At 49.1% G+C, this 27,522-nt stretch overlaps 2 protein-coding genes and 1 long non-coding RNA gene across 5 annotated transcripts in view; 2 read left to right on the forward strand and 1 right to left on the reverse strand.

Moving 5' to 3' along the window:
- GIGYF2 (GRB10 interacting GYF protein 2) overlaps positions 1 to 8,923 on the forward strand; it is a 119,051-nt gene extending 110,128 nt beyond the window's left edge. For all 3 annotated transcript variants that reach the window (XM_019739766.3, XM_019739767.3, XM_019739768.3), the window contains 3 exons: positions 56 to 234; positions 2,978 to 3,125; positions 7,113 to 8,923. In XM_019739766.3, coding sequence (XP_019595325.3) covers positions 56 to 234; positions 2,978 to 3,125; positions 7,113 to 7,180 — 395 coding nt within the window. In that variant the 3' untranslated portion in view covers positions 7,181 to 8,923. The remainder of the gene's footprint in view (positions 1 to 55; positions 235 to 2,977; positions 3,126 to 7,112) is intronic.
- A 6,801-nt stretch (positions 8,924 to 15,724) lies between these two features.
- LOC148754918 (uncharacterized) lies at positions 15,725 to 27,089 on the reverse strand. The gene is made up of 3 exons (XR_016019812.1): positions 26,835 to 27,089; positions 21,063 to 24,190; positions 15,725 to 20,498 (listed from the first exon to the last, which is right to left on the reverse strand). It is a non-coding gene; the product is annotated as an uncharacterized LOC148754918 (long non-coding RNA).
- On the forward strand, positions 21,083 to 27,485 carry SNORC (secondary ossification center associated regulator of chondrocyte maturation). Its single transcript, XM_019739727.3, has 3 exons — positions 21,083 to 21,216; positions 26,989 to 27,171; positions 27,311 to 27,485. The coding sequence occupies exons 1-3, from the start codon at positions 21,144 to 21,146 to the stop codon at positions 27,418 to 27,420; spliced, it is 366 nt and encodes a 121-aa protein (XP_019595286.2). The 5' UTR covers positions 21,083 to 21,143; the 3' UTR covers positions 27,421 to 27,485.
- The last annotated feature ends 37 nt before the right edge of the window (positions 27,486 to 27,522 follow it).

Here is a 27,522-nt window from a genome sequence, read left to right on the forward strand (position 1 = left end):
TTTTGTATGTGATATTTCATTATTGCTCTATGTCTTCTCCCCCCTCGTGTTGCAGTTCCCACATTTGTTTCTTTTCTGAAAGAAGTAGAATCTCCTTATGAGGTCCATGACTATATCAGGGCCTACTTGGGAGATACATCTGAGGCCAAGGAGTTTGCCAAGCAGTTCCTCGAGCGCCGTGCCAAACAGAAAGCCAACCAGCGGCAGCAGACACCGCAGCAGCCGCAGCAACAGGTATGAGGCAGCCGTGAGGGCGCTGCCCCGTGCGAGCCGAGCCATTAGTACCGTGAAGGACCGAGCACCAGAGAAATGAAAATTAAAACAAAGACAGCGTTTTTGTACATCAGATGACCCAAGCTTTTTAAAATGTGGTAGATGTGATCTTTTTAAATTACATATCTAGAGACCTTTGTGAATTTCCCAAAAGGTAGCAAATATAACCATGCATTCTCCATTAGGCGCACCAACCCCATCATTCTTGGTTCATGCGTGTACCTCAAATCGCAAATTCCAGCTTGTCACAGAGCCATAAATTTGGTTGTGAATAGTTACAGACTACAAATACTAAATCCCCAGTACCTGGGATCCAGTTTTCCCCCATGCTGATAATCTTGTCGTTTCTGATGGGGATGCAGTCAGTTCTCATACACGACTTTCGTGTTCTGTAAAGTTGCCGCCAGCACTGAATCAGCAAAGACTGGAACATTGCTCCCAGGGGAAATACAGGGTTAACTTCATGTGAACCTCTGGTCACAGTATTTTTGTCAGCTGATCAGTATGTAACCTTGTTTTACATGTGTTTCTATTTAAACATGCTTTATATCATTTATTGTGGAGTCCTTAACATGGAAGTCACAGCCAGCAGCGCCGTGACTCAGCCTGAATGAAGCTCAGCTAACACGTGTTTTGTCCAGGAGGCATGTCACAGCCTCCGTGTGCTTAGCAACGCTAGACAGCACTTAGCACTCCGGCGCCGTTTTATATAATGAAATCACCAACAGAAAGGACACAAATGCGAAAAACATGACACTAAATAGAATGAAAAGGATGCTTGTTTACAGTATGAGAGCTGAGACCAGAAGGCTGAGTCCTGCTGTCGTCTGCCTCAGCTGGGAGGGTGGCCTCGAGCCCCTCAGATTGTTCACTGCTCTGCACGTGTTCATGTCCCGAATAACCGCAGAGCACTGCAGTTTTTTTACCCACTGATTTGGGGGTAACAAGTAGATTGTAGCAAGTACTGCAGCCCCCCCATCCACAGGGGATACGTCGTACAACCCCCCAGTGGATGCCTGCAACTAGATAGTACTGAACCCTGCACATACATCCCTATGATAAAGTTTCATTTATAAATTAGGCACAGTAAGAGATTAACAACAGTAATAACACAGAACAATTATACAACATACTGTAATACAAGTGGTATAGAACGTGGTGTCTTTGTCTCCCTCTGAAAGCCGAGGTAGCTGCTTTCTGACTAACGCGTGGCAGAACCCAGCATGGATACGCTGGACAAAGGGCATAATTCATGTCTGGGCGGGACAGAGTGGGAGATGTCCGTGCAAGATTTCATCCCGCTACTCAGAACAGTGCACAATGTAAAGTTTATGAATTGTTTATTTCTGGAATTTTCCGTTTTTGGGCTGTGGTTGACTGCTGGTGACTGAAACCACAGAAAATGAAACTGGATAAGGGGGGACTGCTGTAAGCCAATTCACAAACACGGACTCCTTGAATAACGAGGATGGCTTGTTGAAGGTTTCTGAAACGAATTGGCAAGATTCAGGGAGAGACTTAAGAATATTCATATCCTTTAATCACATAATTCTACTAGAGATAATGTTTGCTTTATAGGTCACTTCTGGGGATATGTGAAATACAGCGAAGTACAGGGCATTTAAAATCCACTTGGGTAGATGGGCTAACAGGGATCAACTGCAGGAAAATGCAAGTTGTAAACACGAACGGGAATCAGAAGAGAAGGCATCCTAATACCATGTTTCCCCGAAACTAAGACCTAGCCGGACAGTCAGCTCTAATGTGTCTTTTGGAGCAAACATTAATATAAGACCCGTTCTTATTTTACTATAAGATAAGACCGGGTCTTATAATATAACACCAGGTCTTATTTTACTATAATACAAGACCGGGTCTTACATTAATGTTTGCTCCAAAAGATGCATTAGAGCTGATTGTTGGCTAGGTCTTATCTTCTGGGAAACATGGTAACAACACAAAAGGCTCTTTGCATTTGTGAATGGCTGACAGTGCTGCAATTAGAAGGTGGAGGTCCAGTGTGTGTGCACAGCCAGGCTTGTCCTCCCACAATGCTTTCTCCACCCCCGCCTGCTTTCACCTAGCTCATTGACTCTGATCCCAGTTTAAAATGAATTGCTCTAGTAAGAGCACCAGTTGAGTGTGAACACCTGGTAGACTATTCCATAGTTTAACCAGTTGGTAGGAAGTGTGGGTAATATTTTAAGACCAGATCCCTTCTGGGATTGCTGGTCGGAATTAAGTACGTGACACTAACTTTGTTTGGTAGCATGCTGCTCGCTGGTCTGTAGTCTGGGGCCCAGAGAACAAAGGGACCTTCCGCTTTGGGGAGATGAGGGGTATAAATTGCCAGAGTGCAGAGGTCTGTTTGTGATTTTATTTGCTATAGATTTAATTTCCTAGTGGATGGTACAGAGTCCTTGTGTACCTGAGAGGTTTTGACAGCTGTGCTGTCATAGCAGTGTGGACACGTGGAGTGACAGGACAGGCCTTGTGGAGGCACAGAGCTTCCTTAGGGACATCAGAATCTACATGAAGGTAACTCAGTGGACTGCGGTTGGTTTCAGTGTTATCAGAATGCATGGTAGGCTTCCTCTTGTTAAACTGCTACTTGATAAGGTGAGGGCGCATCAGCGCTTCTCTTGGGGCGGGGGGCACGCCTGCCTGCTCCGTGTAACCTCAGCTGTGCCCTCTTGCTCCACAGGACTCTGTGTGGGGAATGAACCACAGCGCACTACATTCAGTATTTCAGACCAATCAAAGCAACAACCAACAATCCAGTTTTGAGGCCGTACAGAGTGGCAAGAAGAAGAAAAAACAGAAGATGGTCCGAGCAGATCCCAGCTTGTTAGGTGAGCACAGGCCTAAAATCTCAGCTGAGTGTTGGGAGAGTGCAGGTTCTAGCAGTTACTTTGTGACTCCTGGGGGAAGTGTTTTTCATGAAGGGAAATAATTCATACACAGAATTTAACTTTTTTAACCAGCTCAAAATAAGTAGTCAGTATTTCCTGGGCATCTCAGTGTAAGAATTGTGCCTCATGTAGTTTAGGGACTTACATTGTATGGTGCTTTAACGCTTGTTTCATATTTAATATGAATTTCCCTAGAAGGCCTTTCAATTTAGTTAGAAAATAATGCTAATGGAACACCATCAAAGTTGTTTATAAACTTATTGCTAATTTGTGTGAAAGGTGACCGACCATAAATCCAATCAGGTATTCAGAGAAAAGAACTGAGTAGTGAGTATATATTCACTAGATCCGTCAAGTGATTCTCAGAATGATGGCTTTATGGCATGATGTTGCCGTTTTACTACTGAGCGAACCTGGAGGACTGAGAACATTTCCCAAAGGCACACAGCTGATCAGCATGGGGCTGGGATTTCAGAACAGGCATGTTTTCTTTCCACTCTTCTGTGTTACCCACACCTGTCGTCTAGAATTGAGGACTAGTGTCTTCATACAAGGCAGCTTCATGGAGCTGGTGACACTGAATTGGGGCTTTGAAAGACTGGTCGGAAGGATGGGGAATGGCGTTTCTAGAATAATAAACAGCATAGGCAAAGCTGATGGGCTGCCTGTGCTCCCTAAATTGGCCTACCGACCTATATACAATGATAAAGTTATTTTCCATTTATGAATGTAAAATAGGCTATTATAAAACCACGCTGTCTGGAGTAGAATGATTATATTGGCAAAGATTGCAGGTGGGGATGCTGGCCCGGTTAGCAGTGTAGATCAGGGAAAGATGCTGGCGGCCTGGAGTGGGATCTGGCATTGGCGATGGAGAGGACAAAGATGGATTTGAGAAGTTTAGGGGCTAGAATAGGCTGGACAAGGAGAATGGGAAGGTTTTGGCAGCTGGATGGATAGTGTTGCCTTTTGCTAAAATGACAAGCACTGGGAAATGGAGCCGGCTTCTGGGGAAATGTCAGGGTGTTGGAGTGTTGGATGAGGTGAGTGAAGTGACTGTGAGACACCAAATGGAGAAACCCGTGTGAAAGAGCTGATAGCACAGCACGCGGTAGATTATAAACCTGTTCTGCCCTGGGTGGAATCCTATGTTTTCCTTCAGTGGTTTCCTGCCCTGGAGAGAACAAAATGTCAGTAACAAAAACTTAACTGAGGATTGCTCTTTTGGAACTGGTGCCTGAAAGCTGGCTTTGGGGACATAAGGATCTGGTGAAATTCTGTTTTCTTCTGCCTGTTTTGAAAGTTTATGTTAAGAGTGGGTGGAATAGTCCAAAATTTTTTCTAGTTCTGACAGAAATAGGTGAATATAGATTTAAAAGTGTTCCTTAAATTCTGGTTGTGGGTTCTAGCTAAGAATCCCTTGCTCTTTAGCTATGGCACTTAAGGGCTAGGCTGTCAGGGAACGGTTCCTCTGAAAATGAGGTGAAGCTCTTATTATTTTTAATTGATATGTGCCTTATGGATTTACAGATTAAGAAAATTAATAAATGTCCATCAGTTACAAGTTCCCCATGCATAGAGTAGGGGAAACAGGTTTTCATTTGATCCAAAACTACCCGTTGAAACCGTAGTCATTAATCAGAGGAGAACTTTGCTTCCAAAACAAACCATCAGAAAGGGGCCCAGCCCCATTTGAACAATCCATATCCTCCATTGTACTGGTGTCTTCCTCTAGTTGTTAGAGTTGCCAGGTGCCACTGTGAACCAGCGTCCTATACTTGGATATGACAAACACAGTTGACCATTGAGCAACACAGGGGTTAGGAACATCGACCTGCACAGTCGAAATCACATATTACTTTTTTATTCCCCAAAAACTTAATTATAGTCGTCCTTCGCTCTCTGGGGGGGGGGGGGGGGGTTGATTCCAATACGACAGCGGATACCACAATCTGAGGATGTTCAGGCCCCTTCTATAAGATGACGTGGAACAATGCATAGAGTTGGCCCTCCACGTCCACTGATTCCCAGCTGTGGATCGAATAGACCTGATTTCATGGATGTGAAACTCGGGGATACAGAAGGTCGACTGTATGTTGAAAAAAATTCACGTGTAACTGGACCCGTGCAATTCAAACCTGTGTTGTTCAGGGTCAACTGTGTACACACAATGCCATTTTGTCCCAGTCGTACTTTCCTGATAAGAACAGTCTCAATCCTGAAAGAAATTGTGCGAGCAAGGGAACAGCCTGTTGTTCTGAACCTAAGAGAATACAGTCTTTAGAGCTAGGCTTCCTGGGCTCAAATCCTCATTTGTTGCCTTGGATATCCCAGAGTTTCCCTTTCTATCAAATGGGGAGAAGTGTCCACCTTACTGGTTTATGACAGGTAAATGAGATTATGTCTGCTAAATGCCTAGGAATCAAGATATTATAGCAATGAATGATTAACTTTTTTGGCCCCAGGCTTCTTTTTGCTTCCTGTCTTTTCATGATTAAAAATAATTTAGTTTGTGTTTTTATTACATTTCTTTCATTGCATGTAGCTCATTATTGTTTTTATCATATTTCTTTCATCTGTTCTTGAGGTACATATGAAATCAAAGAAAAGCCTGCTTCAGAATACAGTAATAGCTCATTTCATAGTCTTTCGGTTTTTAGGCTTACCTAATTACACCGTTATTTTAAAATATGAACACTAAGCCTTTCATCATTTTCAAGGGAAAGCAGTCTTGCGGGCGCTGGGAGTACAGTGATGGGCAGAACCCAGGGTGGACGGAGGCCGAGCCTCCCCCAGAGGTATTAGGCCTTGTAAGCAGCTTGTACCACAGCTTCCTGGGTTTAGAAATAGGCATGTTTATGTTTGCAAATCAGGATATTTTGGAGTCAAGAATGTAATATAATTAAGCTGTTTGTATTATGTAAGGCATTTTTTATTATTGGTATATTTAAAATGTGTCTTTGTTTGAAAACTTGAACATTAAGGAACAGAAAGGAGGGGTCAGAAAACTCAAATAATATTAACAGAACTGCTTTTAGACTGGAGAGCATCGCTTGTTTGCTTTTTGATATTCAAATAGCAGCTGAGACAGCTTGGAATTTCATTTAAGGTGGATGAACTGAACGGCTTCTTGGAGTCACTCCTTCCGAAGAGTCTCTGTCAATAGTTCCGTTTGTCTGTCAGTCTCTGATTGTGGAGTTTATGGCGTCTACACACTAATGGCTGATAGCACTAGGTATTCAAACGTCACTGGTGTTTGTGAGTAGTGCGAGTTGCTTTCAGTGGCCGTGCTAGTCCTGCTTTTTCTAAACCAGATTCCATTTTAGTCAATATTGCTAACTGAAATCCTTTCCTTTGCAGGTCTGCTGCAATAGATTGAGTGGAATAAAGTACTTAAATTGTTTTGTGCTGTCTACTATGTGATAGGAAGAACATCTGAGGGCTCTGGGGATCTTGTCTTCCGAATAGCACAGCTCTTGGCCAGAAGTATTCCCAGTAGTGAGTGGGGCTGAGGCCATGTTACACCCACTCCCAGTGTGTTCCTCCTGCCCCCCTACCTGCCCCCATATCTTGTAAGGCACATCTCCGGAATGAATTTCCCCACAGCCCCGCCTGGCCTGGCCTTAACACACACTTACACCCTAGGCTCCTCTCAGGAAAAGTTCTCTAGGGCAGTGGTTCGCAATTCTATTTAAGCAGTGATGCTGTGTGTTTGCTTTTCCGCCTTAATTAGATTATACCAGAACCCTAAGAAGTAAAAACAAAGAATCTCTCATTGGAAGGGCAGAAAACCACTGCTCTGACCTTTCTCCTCCTTTCTTCTTCTCTTGACTGTCCCTATGGAATGCTCAAAAACAAGAGCTTATATTGTAGCCACTGCCTGGACTTGGAAACAGAGCTGTCACTCATTGCCATTTTTTCCTGCAGGGTTTTCAGTCAACGCTTCATCGGAGAGACTCAATATGGGTGAAATCGAGACTGTGGATGACTACTGAGCACCTGCCAATGACTGGCCTTCCCTCTCTCTCTGCTGACCATGGATTCTCCACCTTTGGACACAACACTTAGCATTTACTCTTCCTCACTCTGCAACAAATCACAGAACCGATCATCTCAGGCCTTTCCTTCTAGCCTGTTGTGTCCAAGATCTTTAAACCGTTTCTGTTGGTGAGCATCTCAGACTGTAGATGAGTGGACCAGCCCGTGTCTCGGGGGTGGCAGTTGGGATTTCTCCCCAACAAGGCCGTGTTTGGCAGCACGTGTTCACCTCGTGATTTCATCTGCTGTCCCCCAGAAAGTGTACTGGGATCTGCCAATAGCAATTTACTTTCTGTTGTCACTTTTTTCCTTTTATCTTGTTTTTCTTCTTCATTTTATTCCCCCCTCCCCCATAAGGGCAAGGGGTCTACCTGGTGCAGTCGTGAAGAGAGTTCATGGTAACAGACATTGGCCAGCAACAAAGCACCCATGTACTGTGACGTGAGCGTCCCCCAGGCCGTCGGCACTCTCCCGGTCTGAAGGCTGCATGGCCACTGCTGCCTTCGGGCTTGCATCCCAGAGGCCCTGAGTGGGGTGGAGTTTAGATTGCGTTGTTTGGTGTTGCACACCCTTGGCCTGTTCCTTCTGAGCATCCTTTCGGAGAAAGGACTCATGTTTCTTCATTAGATAGTGACTTCCAAGCAAGCTGCCTTCTCCCCCAGCGTACTGCAGCCCGATTGGACAGAGGAGACCCTGTGGCCTGGGAGAGGGACTTACTCTTAATTTTCCTTTCTTACAAAACTGATTTTTCCCATAAATATTTTTACTTCAGAGGACTAGGACCAGTTTGTTTTGGGCCTTTCTGCTGAAAATTTGTCTCGTTTAAGAGGCAGCTAGGATCTTTACCATATGTATGAATTTGTATAATTTCATTTTGGATAGGGATAAACTTGTGCATCAGATAAAAGCCCGGAATTTCATCTGGTTCCTCAGAGCATTGCGTGTGTGTCTTGCTGTGGCCCCAAAAAGATTTTGTTTAAAGATTCTGGAATGGCAAGTTGCTTGCCTTTTCTGAAAAGAGAACATACCACACCTGATCATCTTTCAGACCTTCATCCATGGAAACCACTATACAGGAGAATGGCGGGGAAGGGAGAGAACGGGGGAAAGAGCCTGGTGTTGGCTTCTGGTCGTAGCCTCCTAATAGCCCTTCACTTCAGATATAAATGTACCCAAGCCCTATTTATAAACAAATACTCTACCTGCCTCCACCAGCCTCCCCCTTCCCCCAAACAATATCATCTGGAATTGCCAATCACACTTTGGTCTGAAGCCACTGGACGTCCGTCCCTGGGCACGAAGTGCTGAGTTGGGGTGGCTCCTGGTAGAGCACCTTTTCTTTCTGTCATCGTTGCCTGAAGAAGGCTGGAGTTGCTCTGAGAGCAGTTTGGTTTGGGATGATTATATTTGGTTTCTATTTTATTCTTTTGGATCACCAGTCTCCCTATCCCTTCTTGCCTCCCTCCCTCCGAAACGTGTACAATAACTATACAGAGACTGCTATAAACTTGTATATAGTTTTTGGATCAAATAGCATGAGGAGATGGGGAACCATTTAAAATTGGGACTCCTGCTCTCCTTTGCTTTGTAAATTCAAAAGTGGGGGGTGGGGAAGAGGGATAGTTAAAATGTTTACAAAACTTTAAGCTCCCTCGGACCTTTTGCCAGTGTGGAGGAAAATAAAAAGAACTTAAATAAAAGCTGGTGGTGTTCTATCTGAGCGCACCTCTTGTACTCGCCTTTGTTGAGGCTGAGTTTTGCACTAAACCCTTCGTTCTCTTGGTCCATGGAAAAGCTCCAAACCTGTGAGCACCCGAGACATGGAAGCAGCGGGGACTTTGCCAGACTACGTTCGAAACACTGGCTGGTTCTTTGTGATAGAAAATGTAGAGGTCAAGGTAGACATGGGTAAGTTTGACCAAATGTCTTTCCTCCTCTTACTGTCCCTTTCTGCTGACCTGTGGCTCGTGTCCTGCCCTCACCCCACAGACCCTCCTCCCTGGATGTGCTGTTCCTCTGGAGGAGCCCACACCTTCCAAACTGGGCTCCACTCTGTGCTTGTTCGGGAAAGAAAGAAAGACAGAAATAGCATTTGGAGGTGGGGGAGGCAGATTCGAGGGAACAAAGTCATATTAGTCATGGAACATTCCATTTCCTTAGCTGGGAGCCTTGCTCCTACCTGAGGACTTGGTCACTTCGTGGAAAGAAACCACTGTTCCCTAGGAATGCCTGTTTGTTTCTGTTGCAGTTTTGCTCTTTTTTTCCACATTCTGATTTACTCTTTCACTTCCATGTTCTTACCCCTTTCTGTAAACGTATTTGCACGTTATCTGAACTCTTCCTGAGTTTTAAGATATTTGTTTTGTACACTGTTTGCTTCCAGATATTTCAATTCAGAGATTTGAGAAACATACCCAGACAACATGTTTTTGATTTTGGAGACTTTCCCCAAGATAGTTGGTGCTCTGGTTTCTGTTGCTGCGTAACAAATTACCCCACACTGTCTCACAGCAGCCCTTCATTTTGTTGATAACTGTGTGAGGAGGACCTCGGGCAGGGCTCCGCTGTCAGCTGGGGCTGCCATCTTAGGAAGGTGGGATTGGGGTGGCCAGCTCCCTGGTGGGGCTGGCGGTGGTGCTGGCTGTGGGGTGGGAAATCGGCGGGCTGATGGCGGAAGGAACTGGGTGTCCTCTCCAACACAGCACCTTCATGTGGACTTCTTACGGGGCATGTGGCTTCCCCCAGAGAACCAGGCAGAGGCTGCATCGCCTTTCCTGACGTAAACTCAGAAGTCACATGGTCCACTTCTGTGACGCTGTTCTGTCAGACCAGTCACGAGCCCACTCAGATTTAAGGGGTTGAACGTCCCCGTCTGCCTTGATGGAAAGAGGGCTAAGGTCACTTTGTAGAAGAGCATGTGGGTTGGGAGACGCTGTTGTGGCCATTTGGGAGAAATAATTGCATAAAATGAGTTTATGCGTATACATCAAGGACCTTTAAGTTTTCATTGGCTCTAAGTTGAGGGATTATTTTTTTCTTTTTAATTTCAGGATAGATAATGATACTTCTGGCTTTATTTTGAATAATCAGTTTCTTTTAGGGCAACTATTTTATATATATATATATATACATATATATATATATGTGTGTGTGTGTATATATATATATATATATATATATATATGTTACACATAGTATGTGTCATTTTAAATACATTATCTTATTTTTAATCAGATGGAGAAATGAAAAGTTATTTTATGCAAAATGCCCCTTTCTATGTTATTAGTAAAAATTGCAGGTGTGTGTATGACTGATGAAACAAGTGCTCCTGTGAGACGGCCCTGCTTCTCCGCTGCCTCCATGGTGGGAAGGGAACTTCATCAAAAGAGCAGCAGGCACGCATGTTCGAAACAGGCACCACCAAGAGCACACCCCAAATGGGAGTTGGCCTCCTAGCTGATGGCTGTCTGGGAACGAAAAGGAGAAAGCCCAGCTCTGCAGGATGGCTTTGGCCCTGCTTGGGTGCAGGCAGTTCCTGAGGAGGAAGCTGCAGTGCCTGCCAGATGTGCCATGTTCATTTTGCTGCTGATGATGGATGCCCTGAGCATGACGGATGCCCTGAGCATGATAGTCAGCTTTCCGTATTGCCAGTGCTGCACTGGGAACCTGGAGCGTTTCCCTCTGGGGATTAATCAGTACGAATGTTGTGCAGCTAAAGAAGACCATAGCTATGGCTCGCCATCTGGGAGAACTGGCATGTAGATGCTGGGAAGCAAGAGAAGAGAGTGGCTCTGTCCTGTGGCCTAAAAGCTGCCCTTGCCTCCCGCTTCGTTGCTGGCAAAGTGCTGACATCTGGGACAGAACTCACGGTCACCTCAGCAGTCACTTCCGTCCAGCGGCTTGAAGCAGAGACATCATTTCTTAAAGATTGTTTGCTTGTCCTCCCCCATGAAAGTGTGGTGGACGAGTTTCCCTCGACAGCAAATTGCTTTTTGCTTTGAATTCCTCCTTTAGCATGAGAAATGGTCCTGAAAAGGGTCACTGGGTTGGGACGAGGTTTTGGCTGCCTCTAACAGAAACCACAGTGACAGTGGCCTAAACCAGGATCGCTCAAGGTCATCAGGCCAAGGCTGCTGTTGTGGCTCAGGGACCTCGGTTCTTTCCGACTCACCCTCTTAGACTAGTCACTCTAGTCCAAGGTGACTGCCAGAGTACCAGCAATCATGCCCGTGTTCCAGGCAAGAGGAGCACGCCTCCCTGCTCAGCCCCCTGTAAGGAGCTTTTTGGGGAGTCCACCCAACTCCTAAGTCTTCGGTTGGATGTAGGTCTATAACTACCACTGTAAGAAAGGCTGGAAGTGTGGGGGTTTAGCTGAGTGCTTTGCCACCCCAAATACCTTGGGGATTCTGTGTAGAGCAAATGGGAAGGATGGGTATAGCACTGGCAGTTAGCAGTCTGCTCAGTCATTCTCTTTGGTCTTCTGTTTTGAAAGGGGAAGAGGTTGTGCACACTGACCAGGGGAAGGAATCCTAGCAGCTACCCCAGTGTAGTCTGTAGACGGAGGACCAGGCTTTTCCAGTGAGGGGCTCAGCAAGGCTCTGGCTTCCGTTTGTGTACAGAGCCGTGAACCCAGAGCTGTTTCCAAGGGCCCGCCCGGCCCTGCTGTATCTAGCACCTCCCAATTCTACACAGAATCTAGTTTTTTTGGTGTGTGTGTGTGATTTTTGTCTAAGGTACCCTGTGGAGTGAACCTGTGAGTGGTTTCATGAATGGAGGTCCTGGAGTCCAGCTGTCAGGTTTGAATGTTGATCTTACCACCTACTTTGGTCAAGTATTTGTTTCCCCATCTGTGGAATGGGAACTGTCAGCCAGCTGTCATCAATAACTTCAAATGGAAATGCATAGTACAGTGCCCGACATGTAAATGCTTGATAAATTCTGTGTGTAGGCTGTTTTGCGAGGGAGGAGGTGCTCATACGCAGGTGCAGTAGAGCCTATTAAATAGGGTCACCTTCCTCTTAGACGTCTTTGTGCACAGAGGTTCCCTCAGGTTGGGAGTGTGCAGGTGCCAGGAGACGGGCCATTTGCTCCAGCCTCGTTATTAACCATTGCTTCCTGTCCTGTCGCTGGGCCTGTTTCCTTGCCTGTCAGATGAGGGGGTCAGCCCAGGTCATCTGAGGAACTTGAAACAAAAATCCACACCTAAGCTCAGTGTCCTGGAGTCTGGAATGGGGTGGGTTCCATCACTCCAAAATTTCAAGTGCCCTAGATTCTAAATGGACAACCTGAGTGGGCAACCACCGGCCTAGCTGATGGTGTGAAGTTTCCTTCAGCTCTCACCTCCTGAGTGTGCTGGCGTGATCTGCGTGTGCCTCTGGCCATCCTTGCAGCATACTGGTGACGCTTGGTGTTTGCAGTGTAGCCCTTGGGTTTCAGTGTGGCTCCTTGACGATGCTTGACAGGACCCTCTGCAGTTTTACAGAGGCAGACCCCCGTCAAAACAAGCCTGGTGAGCTCGTGTCAGGGATAGACACACCTACCTGGATTTCTGACTGTCTGTCTTTGGTCATGTGAAATTACACCATAAGCACGTCAGGATCCATCGTGAAACACACCAAGCAGGGAGCATCCATAAGGTGTCAGTGTGTTCACTCCCAATGTGTTCTGTCATTGGGGGTCCCATCTAGAATCGTGACTAAATTCAGGTTCTCCAAGAATACCTAAGGGGTGGTGGTGTGTGCATCAGTCACCCTGGCTGGCAGTGTTGTATGGTTCTCCCATCTTTACTTGGGTCAGAATTCTTCAGTCAGTTCTGTTGCTGTGAGATGGACTCCCCGTTAGAAAAGTTCTTTCACGTAGCGTTTTTTTTTAATTAAAATTAAAAATTTTTTCAAATTAGTTGACATTCAGTATTACATTATTTTCAAATGTACAGTATAGTAGTTAGACATTCATATAACTCATGAAGTGATCACCCTGTTAATTAAGTCTAGTACCCACCTGGCACCACACATAGTTACTACAATATTATTGACTACTGGTATATTCCCTACGCTGTACTTTGTATCCCATAACTATTTTGTAACTGCCAATTTGTACTTTTTAATCTCTTCACCTTTTTCACCCATTCTCCTAACTCCCGTTCCATCTGGTAACCATCGGTTTGTTCTCTGTATCTGAGTCTGTTTCTGTTTGTTTGTTTTGATTTTTAGATTCCACAAATAAGTGAAATCATATGGTATTTGTTTCTGACTTACTTCACTTAGCATAATACCCTCTAGGTCCATCCATGTTACAAATTGGTGCAGCCACTATGGAAAACAGTATGAAGATTCCTCAAAAATTAAAAATAGAACGACCTCATGACCCAGCACTTCTACTTCTGGGTATTTATCTGAAGAAATCCAAAACACTAATTTGAAAAGATACATTCATCCCTGTGTTCACTGCAGCGTTATTTACCATTGCCGAGGTAGGGAAGTAACCTGTGTGTCCATGGCTAGACAACTGGATAAAGAAGTGGTACATTTATACAGTGGAGTATTACTCGATCTCTGGTGGAGCATTTTTAACGTTCATCGGTGGTCACTGCTTAGGTCTATTACTTAGTCATTGAAAAATGGGGATTTTTTTCATTGAGGGGGGTATTTGTATTTTGAGTAATTTCAGACTTAAAGAAAACTTGCCAGACCAATAGCAAGAACTCCCAGGTAGCTTTAACCCAGATTCTCCAATTGCTAATGTTTTGCCACATCTTTTTTTTTTTCTTGGTGACTACACTCAGTAATGACTCTCAGTAACTTTTCCTCCCCTTATTCCGCCCCCACCCCCCTCCAGTTCAAGCCGTTGTTTCTCAGTCGAGCTGTGTAGGACACAGCTCCCTGGCCCAGGCTGGTGTTATGAGCCTTGCGCTGCCCCGTCTGAGGCAGCTGGTCACCGCAGGGTAACTTTTGTGACCCATCTGAGAGTAAGCTACAGACATCATATCCCTTAGCCCTAAGTATCTCAGGGTGTATTCTTTGAAACAAGGGCATTTTACATAACCACAGAACAGTTATTAAAATTAGGAAATAAGTGGTACAATACTATTAATATTCAGGCTTCATTCATATCTCACCGGTTGTTCTGCTAATGGCTTTTATAAGGAAAGACAGTGTGGGATGCCTTCTCTGATCACTTGTATTTAGTTGTCATGTTTCTTGAGTCTCCTCTAATCTGGAACACTTCTCTGTCTGTCTTTGTCTTTCAGATCTTGATGTTTTTTTAAGGATGCCAGACAATTATTTTGTAGGGTGGCCATAGTTTGCCTGGTGTTTTCTCGTGGTTTGATTGAGATGATGCAATTGGGCAGGAATGCTACAGCAGTGATGTTATGTCCTCAGTGCGTCATCTCCAAGCACATGTCAGTTTGAACCATCACTGGCGATGCCAGCGCCAATCACTTGGTTACGGTGCTGTCGGCCAGGTGTCTGCACCGGAATGATTTTCTCTTAAAGGGAGAAGCATTGAGACCGTGTACATATCCAGTTCTGCATCAAACTTTCATCCACTGGTCTTAGCAGCCATTGGTGATTCTTGAACAATTGCTAGGATGTTGGCTAAGCTTTCCTTTTCCATTTGTTGGTCAGGAAGAGCTTTCCATACATAAACATGCATGCACGCACGTGAACACACTGTGTAGGTTATAATCGGACAATACTTTTTGTGCACAAATTGTCCATTTGGAGCCCCGCCGAATTGACTTCCGTGTCCTTCTGCATGTCCCCATCGTTCTTTGAGCATTTCCTTCCTTTGGCCTGAGGTAGCCTAGGCTCAGCATCTACTTTTTTCCCTACCCCAGATATAGAATTCACCATTTCTCCAAGGAGCTGTAGTTCCTTTTAGTAAGGAATGGTATCCAGAAACCAGAATCTGGTTCCTGGTCATGCTTATTGCTACTGGGGTGTCTTGACAGGTAGAGACAGGCCGTGTGTGTGTGTGTGTGTGTGCGCGCGCGCGCGCGCGCGTACGTACAGATACATGCACACATCTGTGTACCTCATCATAACTTATCTCTACATACCATGAGTCCTGACTGATGTCTTTAATTCTAATATGATCCCACAGGCTCCATTCGAATCTTCCTGCTCTCCATGTTTGTGATTCCTCTCGCCAACAGCAAGAAACTGGCTCCTATTATCCTCAGTCTTATCTCCTTATTTGCTCAATCCTAGGACACACCAGTGTAGTTTCATAATTGCTAACCCATACTGTGAAAAACAATCTTTTTCTAGCTAGAGTTCAAATTTGTTTAAAGATACACCTCCAACATTACAGAAATACATATGTACAAGGTTAATCATGCAATAATCTTTGTAGCAGTTTAGACTTTTTGTCTAGTCAGAGAGTGCTTTGCCATTTTTCTCATTTTATATAAATATAAAATTATATAAATTAAGATTTCAAATATTAATTTGAAATACTATTCACTGTCTTAAAATTCGTAGTAATTTTATCTTGAGTTTGTCTGATGGATTGATGAAACACATTAAGGGCTTGGTGACATGGCTTACACATGCCCCTACCCCTCTGCAGCCTCACCCTCCTTCCCTGCTTCTCATCCACTGAGATGGATTCAGGCCAAAACCCCATCTACCACTTGACTGCCATAAGCTCTCACTTTGGTGAACACAGTGGCATTTTGGGTTTCCAGAGATTAGTGTCAGCACAGTGCCAGTGTCTAGTGGTCCCAGAAGCTATGCGTATCTGCCTTCCCCAGGCACAGCTACCCAGTCTATGGCTGCCGGGACCTTTGGGGGAGATTTACTGTTTATACCTGTGGCCATCTTGCAGAGTCCTTTCTCACCAACACAATGTTGCCTCCCTTTCTATCAGAGAGTCTGGGTCTGGGAAGTAGGTGAGAGGTTTGATGCTCCATTGCAGGAAGTGCAGATTTCTGTTCACCTGTCCGTTTTTGTATATCAAGTAGTGCATTAGTTAGCTGCCCATCTGCTTTATTCCTAGGGGTCAAAACACTCTTGTGGTCACTCCGTCTTTGCTATTCATTGCAGTGTTTGCATCCCCCTTATTCCTACTGAAATCAGGCATCCCATCAACACAGGCCTGCAGAGAACACACACCACATACTTTTTCAAAGATGTGAGTCTTACGAATGCATCTCAAGCCTCAGTGAAGGGAGTGCACTTTGGAACCTCCTGAGGACACTGGAGTGGTGGCGAATGTGTGAGTCACCTATCGCAAATCCACTCCAACACTCCTTCCTTCCTAAATCTGTGGCTTCCCTGCTCTTCATTACATCAGGCTTCTCCATCTCATTGAATCCAGGCTACTGTTGAATTGAGGTTTTATTCATCCAACCACGCTGTTAAAGCTACTTCTAGATACTTGAACTAAACATTGAGTTAGAAGCTCCACTAAACACGCCCCATCGATACGTTTGACCTGATCTAAGGTCACTCATATCCTGTCCATTTAGTCTACTACCTTAGAATTCATTCCCACACATGTCCTCCAGATTTCTACTAGTGTAAATTAGCAAAATCTTAGTATTTAGTTATTAATTCATTGCTAGCATAATTAGCGATTGTTTTAGTGTGTACCTTTCTCTTCCCAGGTCAGCTGTTTCTGTTCTCCTTGCCTTTAGTTAAGGATGTGGAGGCAGTGAAGGGTTGTCACGGTAGGTCTTGAGAACAGGCATCTTGCAAGGGGAACGCACAGATGAGATGATTATTCAGACAAGAAAAGACTCTTCAGACAGAAGAGCCTGCTGCTTCAGCAAGAGTGGCCTGGGGATTTGTGGGTAGAAGTTTGTCCGATTTGCATCAACCCAAACATCCTCCTTCCGGATCTCAAGGTCCCACTCCTTCCCAATCAGTGCCATACATGCTGCCTAGGAGAACAGGCATGACTATGAATTCAACTTCAGATTGTAATTCTGCGACTCATGCAAATTTGGGGCTTGATTTTATGCCGTGTATAAGAAAGATTTTTTTTTTTCAACAGCACGAATGGACCTGGATGGTATTATGCTAAGTGAAATAAGTCAGAGAAAGACAAATACCACATGACCTGACTTACATGTGGAATCTAAAGGATAAAATAACAAAAAAGGAATGAGATTTTTAACAAAGACTTCCAATGGAAATGCTCTGTCTGTTCCCTGATGAGACCCAGACCTTAGAATTTAAAGCCCTGAAATCGTCCTTTTCTGTGAACACCCAGTGCAGTAACAAGTAGCCCGTTCACTCCACTATCCTTTGATCATCATCACTTCTATAAACATCAAGTGCAGCATTGACGTGGCTCAGTAGGCCTTGTCTTCAGCAGGCACTTCTTGCTGAACAGCCACAAGCCGTAACACAGCATGCCGTATGTGACCTGATCTCATTCTCCACTGGCAATGAGGTCTGCACTCAGCAGCAGGGGGTGGCAAACCAAGCTCAGAAACCTATCTTGGAGGGTCTGTTTCCCAGGACCGTTCCAGGTGCAAAGCACTGCATTGGTCAGGGTCTGACTAGGAAAGAGTCCATTCTAGGTATTTCAAGCAGAAGAGATTTAATACAGGACTTTGTTAAAAGAATATGTAAAAGTGAAGGAGCAAAAGATGGAAGGCAAGGTTCCTCATACATTAGTAACTGACACCTGCCTGGTCTGGAAGGAGCAGAAAGGTTGCTCTGAGGCCACCGTGCTGCCCATGAAGGCTGCTGAAGTCAGGGTTCGGTTGCCTGCTGATGACCCAGGAGCTGGCACTTCCAGCCTTCTGTGCCTGTCCTTGCAGGCACTGCCACCTGACCCTTTGTCACTGATGTTACTGTGGCCAGTGCTGCTGCTAGAGACAGTCAGAAATCGGAAGCAGAAAGAAGTCGCTTCTCCCCACACTTCCCATCTCCCACCAGTGCCTCCCATTGGCAGATGCTAACAGGAAGTCAGCTGGCAGGAAAGTCTCGGGAGTGGCATTTGGGGGTCTAACTACATTATGTTTCTCCGTTACATTGCGGGGAGCAGAAAGATGGGGATGGGAGGCTGAGCAATCAAGCAGCACAAACGAATCAACAGTGAGAAGATGCTCATGGTTAAATCTGTCCCAGAAGCCGCAGCTGGCTGAATCCAAACATGAAGTCTCTGCTGCCCTGGCGCTTCCCAGGTGGGGACGGACAGACAAGCAATGCGCACTTCATCTACAGATGCTGTTACATGTACCTGACAAAGGATTTTTATGTGGGACACACCTTCCGAAATAAATACCACCCTAATAAATACAATATAGGCAAAAATAATTGAGCAGACCCTTCACAAAAGAGGATATTCCTGTGGTCAATAAGAAAAGGTGCCCAAGGGGCGGCCAGTTAGCTCAGTTGGTAGAGTGCGGTGCTCTTAACAAGGTTGTCGGTTCCATCCCCACGTGGGCCACTGTGAGCTGCGCCCTCCAGAGCTAGATTGCAAACAACTACTTGACTTGGAGCTGATGGGTCCTGGAAAAACACACTTAAAATAAAAAGTTAAAAAAATAAAAATTGGCTGCTTTATAAAAAAAGGTGCTCAACTTCATCAGTCATGGAAGCGCATCCACAGTGAGACCCCGCCATTTACCTATCAGACAGCTAGAAATAGAAGGACAGGCACCACCAGGGGTGGTGAGGATGCATCAATTGGAACAAACACCTTGGAAAAGTGCTGGGCAGCATCTAGAGAACCTGAAGACTATCCACCCTCTGCCCCAGTGATTCGGTCTGGAGGTGTAAAGACAAGCACGAAAATCGGTACATGTCCAGCAAGAGACATACAAGAATATTCATTGGAGCTTTATTCATAAAAGTTCACACCTGGAAATCACCGAAATGAACACAGATAAATGACAAAGGAATGAGTAAGCCGCAGCATATTCAGATGGTTGAACACTGTTCAGCAATAAGAATGAAGGAGCTACATGCAACCGTGGATGAATGTCACAGAATGCTGAACAAAACACACCAGACGCAAGAGTTCATGTCATCGGATTCCATTTATTTGATGGAATCCGATGGGATTCCTGCAGGTGTGTTGGAAATGTTTATTCATCTGGGTGGCATTTACACAGGTGTACACCTGTATAAAAGTTTATCAAGCTGTAAACATAAGATCTGTGTACTTCACAGCATACGAGCTTTGACAATTAAGTTCGAGAACTTGTTGCAACGATGTTGCTAACCTTCTTTGGTGTCAGAGGGATTATTCATTGTGAACTTGTACCAACTGGACCAACAATCAAGTTTACTATTTGGAAGTGCTGCAAAGGCTGCATGAAAAAGTTAGACGACCTGAACTTTTCACCAACAATTCATGGCTCTTGCATCACAACAATGCCCCAGCTCAAATCATTGTATTGGAACACCCTCCCTACTCACCTGATCTGGCCCCCAATGACTTCTTTCTTTACCCAAAGATAAAGGAAATATTGAAAGGAAGACATTTTGATGACATTCAGGACATCAAGGGTAATATGATGACAGCTCTGATGGCCATTCCAAAAAAAGAGTTCCAAAATTGCTTTGAAGGGTGGACTAGGCACTGGCATCAGTGCATAGCTTCCCAAGGGGAGTACTTTGAAGGTGACCATAGTGATATTCAGCAATGAGGTATGTAGCACATTTTCTAGGATGAGTTCACAAACATAATTGTCCAACCTTGTATGTTAGTCCTCAAAAAAATTTAAAACAACGAAAAAGAAAAACAAGTTTCATATAAATAGAAGTGCAAAGAAATTGAAAGTGATGTGATGGGTGGATAGGGGCTGACTCATCAGCTGAGACCTGAATGGTGACAAGGAGATAGCCACTTAAGGAGCTGAGGGGCTGCTCTCTAGGAGAGGGGACAGCAGGTGCAAAGGCCCTGAGGTAGGATCAAATTTGAGCAAGGTGGGAGAGGTGAGCAGGGCCAAGGCAAGCCCTTAGGTTGGCTTTTTTAAGTGCAGTGGGAAATCACAAGGGTGTGAAGTAGGGGGGTGTTGGCAGTACTTTCTGAGCCACTAGATGTGGGGAGTAAGATAGAGAGGGAACTTTGATGACTTACTTGTGGGGCTAGGATGTCTGGAAAGTGAGGGCTGGGATTCCATTGACTGCGCAGGGCCAGGGAGGCAGTGGAGTCAGGTTTGTTTTGCACAATGTCACGTAAGAGATGCTCATTAGACACCCATGTGCTGTTGGGGAGGCAGTGGGCAGTGGGGCTGAAGTTCTGGGCTCGACCCGGGCGGGAAGCACATGTCACGAGCATACAGGTGGCATTTCAAGTCTCAGGCACCTGGGGGAATAGCGAAAAGAAGGGACACATGGCATTTAATGACATGGGCTTTTCTGGAAAGAGACTAGAGCTGTCAGGGAGTTTGGACTGAAATTGTTTAAAGTGCTTGTGCTGCTTTAACAAACTCTGTGGAGAGTCCGCTCCCAGCCAGCCATCTAGAACCCAGCCGTGAGCAGACCCCGGCCGTTCAGTGCCCACTGCGTAGGGCCCTGTCTCTGAGCCTGGGCCCTGGGCCACATCCAGAGCCACTAAACAGAGTGCTAGGAGCACCTGCATTTTCCAGGGTCCGGGGTGTTTGCTCATGGAGGTTTGAGAATCTCTCACTTCCAATGGCCCAGGAGTGAGTGAGTGTGTGTGTGTGAGAGAGAGAGAGAGAGAAAGGGTGGGGCTGCTCCAGAATTTGGGAAGGCGGTCTGTTCTGTAAGCTCCGCTCTCTGTGTGTGTGTGTGTGTGTGTGTGTGTGTGTGTGTGTGTGTGTGTGTGTTGGCGTGTGTGGGGGGCGGGCACGGTGTCCCAGGAGGACAGAGTTTGCATTGATGAAAACCCTTCCCAGCCCTTTGATACCTCTTTCCCGCCGCCCTGAAGTTAAGCAGCTCAGTCCTCAGTGCATCCTGCTCTCCGGCCGGCCGTGCTCACTCGGCCAGGATGGCATTCCGTCAGGCCCTGCGCGTGGTGCTGCTGCTCCTCTCCGGGGTCCTGGCTCCTGCCGTGCTCACAGGTAAGGGTGCTCCCTTGGCTCTGCTGCCACCAGCCTCCAGGTGGGAAGAAGCACCAAGACCTCCAGGGCCAAGAAGTACCTTGGACCAAATTCGCCAATGCCCACAGGGCGGAAGCCCTTCGCAGGAGATGGGCGGCCATTGGGGTGGTTCTGCGGAGGGCTCCCATGAGACAGATGGCAGCAGTCGGGGAATTCCAGCCCCGGGGACGGGGGCAATGGCCTCTGAAGTAGGAGAGTGACTTGGGAAGCAGGGCCGGGGATGTTAGCTGCCTGGGGGACATAGGGATTACTCTAGTACCCTAAAATCTGCAGCCTCCCAGACTTGGGAGTCACAGGGGGCACAGGGCCAGGATAAGCGGCTGGGGAGCCAGAGGCCTCAGGCCCCTGCACAGAAGACCACAGAGCCCTGCCGTTTACTTTTCAAACCCTGCAAGCCCTTCCCTGCTGGTTTTCTGAAAAGTCTTTCACGAGTGTAGACCCAGGTGCTATTCCCAATTTGGGAAAAATTCCAGAGGGAGCACCGGGCCTGAACCTCAGCAAAACCATGAAGACCCTGGACTAGGTTTTGCACTGAGGCCCAGTGGCTGGGTCTGGGTCCCAGCAAGAAGGAGGGTCCCCACAGGTTTGGGCCGCGTGCCCAGGACCTCAGCCCCAGTCCTGGCATGACTGGGGCTCTACCCTGGGAGGAGCTGGCCCAGGCTGGCTTTGAAGCCTGAGAGAGCAAAGGCACAGCTGGGTCGGGGGGTATTTTTCCAAGAAGAAAGTAATCTCTGTTGGCCCTGAGGTAGCCAGAGGAGTGTTTCAGGCCCCTGTGGGGAGTCGGGGGCTCTGGGGAAGTGTCTGTGGATGGGTGGATGGCAGGCGTGTGTGCACGGCCCAGGGTGAGCCGCTGGGGGGTGGAGGCCTGGGGGACGGCCGCGCTTAGACACACGCGGGAGCAGTAGGCAACGGTGAGGAGCCTGGGGGCCTCTCTTGAGGTGCCCTAGGAAGCAGCCAGCAGCCTGGCTTTGCTTCTGGCTGTATCCCTCCTGGCTGTTTCTCAGCCTCTCTGTGCCTGTCCTCGTCTGTACAGTGGTGACAGCCTCCCTTCCAGGGGACTGTGGGCCTCCCAAGTTCAGACACGTGAGCTTTCAGGTCGGGTCTGGCATGTGGTAGCGCCCAACCTGTGTACACATGTCCCAGACCCTCTGTCGGAGGCAGGGAGGTCTCAGGGCAGAACACCACGCAGGCTGGGGAAACGCCTAGCTCCCTTTTGGTGGGGAAGGTGTGGGCTGGGCAAGTCGGGGGAAGTGGCCCAAAGCGTAGGGCGGCGTCTTCCCTAGCCTAGATCTTGGGGCTGTGATCCTTGCAGCCCCCTCACCCCGCCCCATCCCAATGAAACGTGCTCCTGCCTGGTGGTCAGAGTGGTGGAGGTGAAGGCTGGCGCCTGCCTGCCGGGGTCTGGGGCTGCCTGGGGAGCTCCTTGCAGTTTCCGGCTCCCCGAGCAGCCAGCTCTCCCAGCCAGGCTGCCGGCCAGAGGTGCTGGATCAGGCTGTGTGTGCTCAGCCTGGGTGGGTGGGCTTCGTCCTCTGCCACAGGAATGCCTGGGTGTCAGCCTCGTGTTTGGTGTCACAGGCCCTCACCTGGGCTCACCTCCCTCCACGTGTCCTACCGAGGGCAGGCAGGCCAACTCCACTCTGGAGTCTTTGGGGTTCTGGCTGGCTGTCCTTCCTCCCACCATTCTGGGAGGTATATACGAGGCCCGCCAGCCCCCTGACCGCTGCCCGGTGGGCAGGGGTCCTGGAGCCGACAGGTCAGGAAGGAGTGGCCCTGTGGCTCAGGTCCAGGCCGGCCTGGGCCCTCCCCACCGGTCGCCTGTGGCCGCAGCTCCTGGCGAGGGGGAGCAGGCCAGGTTGAGCGGGCGGGAGGCCAGGGCAGGGATGAAAGGGGCCTTCATGGCCTGCACAAAGGCCGTCTGTGAGCAAGGGCGCCTGGCCTCGGGGCCGTGTGGTCAGAGCGAGCGCTAAACAAACTTATTTACCGAAAGGCAGAGCGGCTGGGGGTGGTGGGGCTGCGGGACAGCCCACAGTGCCCAGGCCTGTGTCACGAGGCCCCCACTTCTCCTCATTTCCCTGGTTAGAGCAGAGTCGCAGATGTTGTTTACTCTGGTCCTTGGAGTTTGGGTCTCATCACGGGTCCTCTTTGGTCCTCCCCCTGTCTGTCCTCACTTAACTAACGTCACTGCGGCCGACCCATCACTCGCCTTACATGCCCATGGGTTCCGTCCTCTGCACCGTTGCTCAGGCTGCTCCCCCTGCCTGGCACTTCTTCCCCCGCCTCAGTTGGGGCCTGCTGCCGGCAGACTCTGACAACTGCTGCTGGTCATGGCTTCCCAGACGGGTAGATCTGGGGGCAGGGTGGGCTATTGCCTTTCCACGTTTTTTCCCCTCGTACTACAGCAAATTGACAAAATCCAGAGACATGTAGGTGAGGATAAGCAAATGATTCAGCCCCTTCCTGGGAGCTGCACCTCTTTTGCTGGAGGCTGGTGGCTAGCCCCTGAGGCCCTGGCTGTTCCAGCACAAGTGAGCCCCGGACCAGACTTTGGAGGAGAGTGGGTTCTCCCGTGGCAGTGGGCACCAGAAGACCACACCACACGGAGTGGCTTAGCCTGTCTGGCCATGTGGCTCATGCCAGAGGGACCCAGGGTGGAGGCAGCCCTGACGATGGTAGCATGGTTACCCACTTGTGTGGGCTGGGAGAGGCACGGTCCAACCCACATTTCACAGGTCGGGAGAATGAAGAAGAAGGTGGTGAAGTCTGTCTGCCAAGATCCCAGGGTGAAAGTGTGACGGAGACAGATCTGGACCCAGACCACTGGGTTTGGAAGCCCATGGGTTCAGCTCAAGCTTCAGGGACTGGTTGGGTTTTGAAGGCAGGTACAGTCAGCAAGGAGGAGGCAGCCCAGGCCGTGAAGCAAGGAAGAGCCAGGCCTCTGTGGGGAGCAACAGAGAGGCTGGTCACAGGGGAGAGGAGGGGAGAGGGCCTGGGTGCACTTCCCAGCTGCCCTGCTCAGAGGGCCTGTTCTCCCCAGAGATGGCTCCCGGGCTCCAGCAAGGGCAGAGGGTGGCTAGCTCCAGGAGTGAGCCCCTGCCCTCCCAGGGGCTATGGGGCCTGTCACTCCTTCTGAGCTTGGAGCGGATTCCCCACATGCCACCCAGGTTGGCTGGGCCTGAGCCCCAGGAGCCACAGCCTCCCTGGCCAGGTGCCTGGCAGACAGAGGTGAGCTTTGGCCGGCAGTGGTGGGGCAGGGAGGTGCCTGCCTGCTGTCCTGACTCGGGGTGGGGGTCATGGGGGACAAGCGGGGGCCAGTGGTGTCTCCATTTATCTGGGGAGACAGACAGTCTGCAAGCCCTAGACCTCAGGGCCTGCCAAGTGGTGGGTACACTCAGGCCTTTTTCTGCCCAGCCCCCTGGAGCCTGAGGTCAGCATGCCTGGGGCCTGGGCCTGGAGCCTTCCACGGCAGCTACAAGGCGGCAGAGCCACAGTGACAAGGAAGGCCTGCTAGGGTCACTCGTCCATCCTCACAGGAACAACTTCGCAGCTGGTGGGGCCACCATGGCCCCCAGACCCAGCACTGCAGTTGAGAGGAAAGCTCCCCCCACCCCTGCCCCACTAGGTGCTGGGGCCTTTTCCCCTGGGGCCTCCTTGCTAGCAGTGTTTTCTGAAAAGGGTGCCAACTTGGGCAAGCTTTGTGGTCCCTGCCCGCAGGCAAGCTTCTGAGCTGAGCCAGCCTGGGTCTGGGAGAGGCTGCAGGGGCAGGAACTAGGGGGCTTTGTACGATTTTATTGTGAAAAGATGTTACGTTCATAGAAAAGTTGCAAGAATAACCCAACGAATTCCAGTAGATTCCGTGTTTCTCAAAATAAGACCTGGCCGGACAGTCAGCTCTAATGCATCTTTTGGAGCAAAAATTAATATAAGACCGGGTCTTGTAATACAATAAGACCGGGAGTTATATTAATTTTTGCTCCAAAAGACGCATTAGAGCTGACTGTCTGGCCAGGTCTTATTTTCAGGGAAACACGGTAGATTCACCGGTTTCCACCATTTTGCCATATTTCTTATCTCTGTCTTCCTGTTTCTATCTACCCATCTGCCTGTCTGAACGCTGAACCATTTGAGAGTAAGTTGCAGGCATGCCCCTTTGCCCCTAAAATGCCCAAGAACAAGCATATTCCCTCACATAAGTGGTCGGTTGTCCACATGAGGAAAGGAACATGCATGTAGTATCTAGACCACAGCCTTACTCGAATTTGGCCAGTGCACCCCAAACTGTCTTTTATAGCAGCTCTTCCAGCCCCACCCAGGAACATATGCATTCGTTGTCACATCTCCTTCGTCTCCAAGCTGGAAGAATTCCTCAACCTTCTTTTGTCTTTCATGGCCTTAACATTGTTGAAAGCCCAGTTATTGTAGGACTGGCCCCGAATTCGGGTTTGGCTGATGTTTCCTCAGGCTTTGCCCCGGGTGCTGCTGTTGGCAGGGAAGCCCTGGAGGCCCTGTGTGAGTTCAGAGCAGCCCCAGATCACACTCAGGGCCAGGCTGAAGGCCCACCCTGCTACAGCCCTACAGCCGATGGTCAGGGCTGCGCTAGGAGGCCTGAGCCCACCTGCCACCCTCATTTGGAACTTCGCTAGGTGGCTGCGTTCTCCTGTTTGAGGAGGATGGATGAGCCCAGGGTTGGGGTGATGCTGCGGGGTTCACGGCCAGGGTGGGGGTAGGTGTGGGTAATAGAAAATGGTGAGGGGTATGGGGCTGGGGTTAGCACACAGGCCTGTCGCTTTAGGTCTCTGGGGCCCCTGGGGACCCCAAACCCTACTAACCCCCCACCCATGAGCAGAGAAAGGCTCCTGCAGAAAAGGCTGCCCAGGGACGGATGTGTTGATTGAGCCCCAGTTTGTATAGGGGGCAGGGGACACCCACCCTTTCCTTGGAGGTCCCTTACAGACCACAGATACATACCCCTGCCCACCCCTCTGGCCCTGTTCTGTCTGGAGACAGAATGTGCTGGCATCAGTTCCTCAGGATGTACAGGCCCCTTGGGCTTTTAGCCTCAGACACATACAGGCGTGAGCGGGTGCTAGACCCCATGTCCTGTGGGTCGCATGGCTTTACCCAGGCGAGGGCCAAGTGGGAGAAGCGGGGCTGACTGGCCTGGGGTGTGGGTGGACCTCTCCTCTCCACCTCCTGCAGCAGTGGTCCCCTCCAGCCTCATGGGGCCGGGTTGGGCAGGGACGCTGATGCTTCACCTTCCTGGCCTCTTCTCCCTGGTGAAGGCTGACCTGTGTCTGCCCTGCAGGGGAAGGGGGTCCCTCACAGGTGTCACCCCACCCAGGCCTATAGAGCCCATTGGTTCAGATGAGGTGTCCCAGGCTCTGCTGGGAGAGAGGAATCGCCCTGCCCCATGACCCCCTAACTCTGCTGCCAAACCTGGGTTCTCACAGCTGTTTTCTAAGCCGGCCTGTCCTTTTTCTCCCCCTCCCCCCATCAATCTGTCTTCACTTCGGCGTGGAAGAAGCCTGGCCCCAGTGGGGACTCTGGGGCTACACGTGGCTTCTCAGCCGCGGTTGCCTCACCTGTGACACTGGAGGGCTAGTGTAGTGCTGATCACCAGGCGCGCCCCCCATCTCCGCACAGAGCACCACCTCCCCAGGTGGTCACCCGCGGGGGCGGGCGATGTCCACGTCGGCCCCACTGCCTGTGCTCCAGCGCCTGTCCTTGGCCTTGCAGCCGAGGGCCCGCAGGAGCCCGCACCCACCCTGTGGAACGAGCCCGCCGAGCTGCCGTCGGGAGAAGGCCCAGTGGAGACCACCAGCCCCGCCCGGGAGCCCGCGGCCACCGGTCCCCCGGCCCCCACCGCCGCACCGAGTCCGGAGGACAGCACCGCGAGGGAGCATCTGGATCAGGGCGGCGGTACGCGGCCGGTGGGGAGGGCAGGGGCGGAAGGGAACGGGCAGGCGGAGAGAGGAGGGGGAGGGGAAGAGGGAAACGAAGGGGGAGGGCGGGCTTGGGCCAGGGGCTGACGCGGCCCTCCGTCCTCCGTCCTCCGCAGGCTCGCTGGGGCCCGGTGCCATCGCGGCCATCGTCATCGCCGCCCTGCTGGCCACCTGCGTGGTGCTGGCGCTCGTGGTCGTCGCGCTGAGAAAGTTTTCAGCCTCTTGAAGCGAATAAAGGGGCTGCGCCCCCGCCCGGCGCGACTCCGCTGCACCGCGGGGCGCGCCCGTTTCTCCAGTGTGTCCGTGCGTGAGTGTGTGGCGCGCGGGG

Source organism: Rhinolophus sinicus, chromosome 17, assembly GCF_057876585.1.
Source record: "Rhinolophus sinicus isolate RSI-liver-muscle chromosome 17, RSI-T2T, whole genome shotgun sequence".
NCBI lineage: Eukaryota > Metazoa > Chordata > Mammalia > Chiroptera > Rhinolophidae > Rhinolophus > Rhinolophus sinicus.